This window comes from Myotis lucifugus, unplaced genomic scaffold (assembly GCF_000147115.1).
Source record: "Myotis lucifugus unplaced genomic scaffold, Myoluc2.0 scaffold_2747, whole genome shotgun sequence".
In the NCBI taxonomy this organism is placed as follows: domain Eukaryota; kingdom Metazoa; phylum Chordata; class Mammalia; order Chiroptera; family Vespertilionidae; genus Myotis; species Myotis lucifugus.
The window spans coordinates 17,157-24,479 of NW_005873795.1; the positions used below are offsets into that span (position 1 = coordinate 17,157).

Consider the following 7,323-nt stretch of genomic DNA (forward strand, 5'->3'; position numbering starts at 1 on the left):
ACTGTTATTCTCCAGAGTATTTTAGATCTCATGCAGTTTGACTCAAATAAACTTTCCCAAAAATCCTTTTAAAAAAATTACAGCCTTAAAAAGGAAGCGCTCTGGCCCATGTTCCAACCTGTATGACATTTGAGGACACTATGCTAAGTGAAATAAAGCCGTCTCAGGAAGATAAACATTGTGTGATTCCACTTAAATGAAGCTCTTGAATCCGTAGAGATGGGAAGTAGAAAGGCAATTTCCAGGGGTTGGAGGTGGGGGAATGTATAGTGGGTACACAGTTTCTGTTTTATAAGATGAAGAGAGTTCTGGAGGCTGGATGCACAACAGTGAAAATATAATTTAACACTATTGAGCTGTACCCTTAAAAATGGTTAAGGTGGTAAATTATATGTTGTGCATGTTTTAGCATAATAAAAGAATTTTAAAAAGAAAGATGTGTGTGTGTGCGTGTTTAAAAAGTACTCTGAACTGGAAGATGGAAAAGATTGGCACCTCATATCCTCTGAGCATGAATGTTAATTGGTGCAATTTGTTTTCATTAGAGTGTGACTCTAGGCATAAAGGAATTTTTATATGGTGATACCCTCTGTCCCGGTCATTCTATTTATTAAATATTTTTAGGGAAGCAATCTCAAATGCAGATGAACTTTATGCCTGAAGGATGTTTCTGCACTATTTTCACAAAGAACTGGAAAAAGCTAATATCCACCAGTGGGTGTGGGCAGCGGAGAGGACCGGGCAGCATCAGGAGGGCTGGGCAGCCCACAGCAGGGCTGCAGGGCTGGGGCCAGGGCCGCAGGACCCCAGGGCCTTAGGCCATGAGGGTCTTTCAGAAGCAAGAAGGGTGCAGGCCTGGGAAGCTGCAGCCCCAGGAATTTATCAACACAGAGACTTGGCATAGGGTGCAAGACATCCTTTGGGAATGAGAAGAGTCATTTACAAGTAACACAGACACATTAATAAATGTTTTTGTATATAAAAGAGAGTCGAGCCTAGTCCTCACAAACACAGGATTGGGATCAGGAAGACTTGGGCTGGAGTCCTAGCTCTAGCCCTACTGTGAGACTTGGGATAACCCGAGTTCAGGTGAAAACCTAGACTTTGTGATGGTTTCCACCACGTTCCAATGGGAGCCACCATGGCGCCCACCACGTGGAATGTGTGAGAGAATTTGGTGAGGGAACTCGTAAGGAGCCTGTGGTGGACACACCATCAATATTAGCTGAGTGATTAATAAACACAATGTCCCCAACCTCAAGTCATTTCCAAAACATTCCTCCCATCTTTCGTGTTTTATTGCTTCCTGGTCTTATTCCCTCTTTGGTTTTATGACTCCTCAGCTGTGTGTTTCCTTGTCTGATGGTCTTCTCGTTGTGCCACCACAGGACAACAGGATTGTCACTTGGCTTAGAGTGCGCTGGAGTGAGGTGAGTACCTTCTCTTAAATAGTAGCCAGCAGATGCTGGCAGACATGGAAACACAGTGCATTGAGTCCATCTTGGCACTTGCAGCCTTCCCTGAAAGAAACTCCTGAGACAGAGCCTCTCGCTGCTCCCTGTTGCTCATATGGCTCACCTCCGACCCCAAAATTTGTTTTCTCTTCCCCAAGGGTGAAGTGACACCTCCTTCCAGTTGGACACAGACTGGTGAGCTGAAGGGGAAACTCTGAGATCCCAGTGCTGACACCATGACCTCAGAAGCTGATGGGATCTGCCCAGGTAGTCAGCTTCCTCCTCTCTAGCTGGTTCCTGCTTATGATCTAGAATTAAGAGAAGCATCTCTAGGCTGGTTAAGCTACACAGGAATCAAGAACCTCCAAGGGCATTGATGAGTGTCCTTGAACCCCCATGAGGGACCAATGGGAGTCCCCTCAACCAGGAGTCAGTGGGAGGGCCTCCTTCCTGGCTCTCTCCTCAGGCTGATCACTGCCTCCCGTCCTCTGCAACTCATGCAATGACTCCAACGAGGCCAGGGCAGCCCATGGGAGGTTGGAATTTCTTGTCCCCCGTAACTGGAACCTGCTAGTTCCTGGTGGAAACCTTCCCCTCCAAAGAACTGCCACCCCCCACAGCTGTGCTGGGCCCTGATCTGTGCTCCCAATTATAAACACCTGCGTACCAGGTGTGACTGTCAGGCAGGAACTTCTGTTGATCTCAGATACCCCGGCAGAGGCCCGCTTTGTTATTTCCCACACCCACCCACAGCCTAGCCCACAAATACACAGATGCAGTACTCTGGGTTCCCTCCATCTAAACCCTGGTTTACTTTCTCCCTCAGTGGATGAAGCAAGAAATGGAGAAAACACCCCTCCACCCACCCAAATCAACACTGCGTTGCCTAGGCAACCAAATCACCCCCCCAGGAGAGGATAAAACTTGTTCCTGTTGCAGCATAAGGGAGGAGAGGACAGATCAGAAGCCTGCCGCTCCTGAGCAGACTCTCAGGTCCATTCCTATGGACAAACAAGATGACCTCTTGTTTTAGAAGTGGGCGAGGGTGGGGTCAGAGGTGCTTGCTAGGAGCTGTGGCCCCTGAGGCCAGCCTGGAGGGGGGAGAGCTGATACTGATTGATCACAGGATTAGAGCTGAGGCTCCAACCCCCAACCACCTGAAGACACCCCTCCACTGCCCACCTTGGATCACCTGTGAGAAGCAGGAAGAATCCTCTTTGCCTGGTAGCTTTACTCCATCAGTGGCATGTGATCTGAAATGTTATTTTCAAATTTATAAAAATCCCATAGGTAACCTATAGGGTAGGATTCAGAAATCACATGAACTTTTGAAACATAAGGAGGCTTCAACCTACTGTAAGGAAATGTCTGATGGTTGGCCTTGGATTGCATCTTTGAGCTTTCTGCTTCTTGGCTTTGGGCCTTCTTTTCCTGTCTGAGTTTCGCTTTCTTTTCTGTGAAATACTAATAATATATCTTGTGTGTATATGGCAGGAAACACATTTCCATCTCTGCACACACAAAACATACACCAGTCCCCAGTCCCTTATCTGAATTTCCAGAGTCTCCCAAATCCCTGAGAGTCACACATTTTTTAAAAGATTTATAAAAGTTATTGATTTATACAGAGAGAGAGAGAGAAATAGAAACAAGTGGGAGAGGGAGAGAACTAGTGTCTCTCCCTCATCTCATAAGGACACCATTCATATTGGATTAGGTCTCACACTTATGACCTCATTTAACCTTATAAAATACAGTCACATGGGGGCTGGCCATTGTTGCTCAGTGATTGACAGCTGACCCAAGAACCAAGAGGTCACTGGTTCAATTCCCATTCAGGGCATGTGCCTGGGTTTCGCGTTTGATCTCCAGTAGTGGACTAGCAGGAGGCAACGGATTTATGCTTGTTTCATATTGATGATTCCACCTCTATACTTCACCCTTCCTCTCTATATAAAAAGCAATAAAAACATATTTAAAATAAATGAAAAAGTACAGTCACATGGGGTGTCAGGCCTGCAATATATAAATTTGGGGGGACAGTTCTGTCCATAACACCAGGTGACTCAACAAAAGTACCCCAGATTTTTTTAAAAAGTCCCCCAGGTGACAGCTGCTGAGGAAGACGAACATTTAACCACTTTGTTTATACTCAATTCAATTTCCATTCTACCACAATTTGTTCTAACCTTATTCTTTTTTCTTTCCATCTAGAGGGAAAAGACTTTGTTGAAGTTATTGAATATTTAATAGACCCAAGGAACAAAGAGAAATTGCAATGCCTGCTAAGTGATGAAGCCTGGAAGAGATTTGTGGCTGCAGCCAAGTTGCCCAGGTAACCTCCAGGGGATGCCTGTGTTGTCACCCCATCTCCCCCTGGATCTAGATTCCTCTGGCAGGCACACTCCTCCAGGCAGGGTCCTGTGCTTGGGGTTGAAGAAGTTCTTTCTCAACAGTCCATGAGGAACATTTCCTTCATATCATTTGTTGGCAGAGAAGGGCCCCGGTTGAGAAGAGATGAGGCCTGCAGGGGGAGGGTTATGTGACCTTGGGCCTGTTACTTAACCACTCTCTGTCTTATTCATCATTTCTATTTCATTGTGAGGAAAATAGGATAATGCATGTAAACTGTTTAGCCTAATGACTGACACATAGTAGGTGGTCAGTTGACATGAACTTTTAAAAAGATGCGGGGAAAACACAGGGCCCAAGCGTCTTCTTGTTGAATATGAGAACCACGTAGGACTTCCTGTGGGACAAGCCAGAAAATTCCTGGCACAGTGTGTGTCCCTGGGGATTTTGGCTAGAGAGCCTGCTCTCCCTAAGAAAGGGATTGTACAAACTCTTCAGGGTCTTGCTGGCCTGGAAGGTAGAGAGCTGAAGTGAAGCTGGACCTTGTTGGGTTGAAAACTGACTGTATCTCCGCCCAACTCTGGGGCTGTGGGCTTATTTCATCTCCCTCTTCAATGGAATGGCAAGTCTGTCTGATATGACTATGGTGAAGACCTTGGGGTGAACTGCATGATCAAGGGTGAAAAAGCAAGTGCAGTCATCTTGTCTGGAGGCCCTGAGAGGCCTGAAGCAGGGTCAGAGCCCGGAGTTGGATGGAGCCAGGGTGGTCCTGGTGGGAGGACTGGTTGGAAGGCTTGGCTGGGACTAGAGTGAGGCAGTTGAGGCATGTGGGTACAGGACTAAGGTGGCCAGGGGCCTAATAATGGAGGGCCGAGCAGTGGCAGGGGGCACATTTCTTTCTTCCCTGATTTGATCCCCTCTCTGCTGGGGCTAGAGGACTCTGGGTGAATATGTCCTCCAACCCTGACTGTCGGCTGGAGGGCTCCTGACCTCCTTGTGGGACCCTCTTCTATTCTCACTGGAGTAACCCTGACCAGAGGGAAGGCAGTGTGGCTTGGTGACTGCTTCCAGTCAGAATGGGTGGCTGCCAATGTGGTGTAATCTCAGGGACTCTGAGTAGATGCACATGTTCCCACCATAGAGAATAGGGCTTCTTGCACCAGCTCATCCAATCAGTGGTTTCAGCTTTAGCAATTCATACACCTGCCTTTGTTAATCACCTGTCATTCATTATTACAGGGATGAGGCAGATGCACTCTATGAAGACTTGCGCCAGCTGGAAACACTCATGGCCGTGGAGGACAAAGACATGTCCTCAGCAGACCAGCTGCATGTGGATACCTTTATGAAGGCGTTTCCTCAGGTGAAACAGGAACTTGAGGAATGCATAGGAAAGCTCTACACACTTGCGGATGAGGTTGACAAGGTACACAAGGACTGCACCATCACCCAAGTGGCGGCCTCTTCCACGGGCATTGTGTCTGGCATTCTGACCATCGTTGGCCTGTCTCTGGCACCTGTGACAGCAGGAGCTAGTCTGGTGCTTTGGGCAACTGGGGTGGGACTGGGGGCAGCAGCTTCTGTGACCAGTGTGACCGCCGGCATAGTGGACTTCGCAAAGAAAAAGTCAGCAAAAGCCAAAGCCAGCCGCCTAGTGTCAACTGGCAATGACACAGGGAACTTGGTCATGGAGGATCTACATCGCAACACATTCAAAATTGGGCTCCTTTTAAAAAAGTGCAGCCAATCCCTGGTAGATATTTTGGAGAATTGCCAGGCCTTCAAGCTGGCCAAATCCAATCCTCTCTTTGCAGCTGAGGCTACAAGTGTCATTCGCACTGGGACAATCTCAGGCCAAAGCAGCAAGCAGCTACAGAAAGCTTTTGCTGGCACTGCTCTGACAATGAGCAAAGGAGCCAGAATTGCTGGTATAGCCACTGCAGGTTTTTTCCTTCTCGTGGATGTAATCCAGCTAGTGAAAGAGTCAAAGCACTTACATGAGGGCGCAAAGGCTCCATCGGCTGAAGAGTTGAGGAAGCAGGCCCAGGAGCTGGAGAGCATGTTGAAAGAAATCACCTGCATTCACAAAAGTCTACAGGAGGAACTGACTCTGTTTTCCCAGATGTAGGGAGTGGCTATAGGGTTAAGCCTCAGACTGACCTGTAGCAGAGCCACAAACAAGTCCCAGCAAGGAGGGCAGAGCACTCCTAGAATAATTACGCTTAACCTTATAGACCTCCCTAGTTCCTTCCTAGGTAGCTGATGGGCTGTAGGAGGTGCAACAAGTGCTACCAAAACAAGGTGAAACTCACAAGAACATTGTAAACATGTTGACCACTTCCCTTGTTTTGCTTTGTGTGCTCTGACCATAAACTAAAGCTTGTGCTTGCAGGCTGGGTAACTAGTTCCTGATCTAGGCACAGTGATCCGACCTAGCCCCAGCTGTATTCTCTTGTCTGTCTTCTTTAACCCTTCACCACCATCCTCAGGCTCATGGAACCTGGCCGCACATGAGGCGCCCAACATGGGGCCTGAGTATGGGGAACTACAATTGTAAGGTGAAAGATGCTCCCATGAGGCATGTTCAGAAAGCAAAAGTAAGGTATGGAGCGAGGTTTGATAAGCAGCTGGGTGTACAACATGGGAAATTCAGGATCTTAGGAAAGGGATCTCTAAAACAATGTTCAATTAAGCATTTTTAAATTTCTTACATTTTGTTAGGAACTGTAAAGCAAAGGATGGAAGTCCTGGCCCATGGGATGCTTAGAGCCAGGCTAGGCTATTTTGTTAAGGAGTGTTGTCTAAGGACTGTCTGATATAGTCTGTAGTTGATGACCTCAATCCAAATCTGAAGACTATAAAGAAAAATCAGACCCTCCAGGAGGAAATCCAACAGCTTCAGCCTCACATCAACGACATCTTTGCATTAACACCATCTTCGCACCAATGACATCGTTGCATTGACAGAATCGTTGAGAGAAGCCAGAGCATTGTCACCGACTGCAGCAGCCTGAATTTTGAGACCATTCCACAGAGGCTCACCGACCTGCGGCAGCTGTCGGGCCTCCTCATCGAGGAGATGGAGAAGCGGCACCAGCGGTAGGAGGAGGTACAGGGGACCCAGAGAAGATCTTTGTCCCTATGTTCACAGGACTGAGACTTGCCCCAATGACAACAATGCAGAAGAAGAAATGAAGGGTATGCAAGGGGCCGAGATTCTGACTAGCGTTGGTGAGCTGCCAGGTTTCTGTAAAGTCTTGCACGGCCAAATCTGAGGACTCTGAGTAGATAACTTTCATTTTGTAGCTGAAACTTTCATTTTGTAGAAATAGTAAAATGTTGTGTGTAGTTTTTTTTTTTTTTTTTTGCAATGGCATTGTTTTAATAGCCGAGCCTTAAAACTTTTATGTTTATTGTAGTAGCTTAAATACAAAAAAGGGGGAGATGTAGGAAGCAGCTATGGGTTTAATCCTCAGACTGACCTGTGGCAGAGCCACAAACAAGTCCCAGCTTGTAG

At 47.2% G+C, this 7,323-nt stretch overlaps 1 protein-coding gene across 1 annotated transcript; it reads left to right on the forward strand.

The window, feature by feature from the left end:
- Positions 1 to 1,141: 1,141 nt before the first annotated feature.
- On the forward strand, positions 1,142 to 7,037 carry LOC102442769 (apolipoprotein L2-like; the record flags this gene model as incomplete). Its single annotated transcript, XM_023749092.1, has 4 exons — positions 1,142 to 1,164; positions 5,046 to 5,930; positions 6,774 to 6,905; positions 6,958 to 7,037. Coding segments are annotated over exons 1-4 (1,120 nt in total), but the record flags the coding sequence as incomplete, so codon positions are not given.
- Between the last annotated feature and the right edge of the window lie 286 nt (positions 7,038 to 7,323).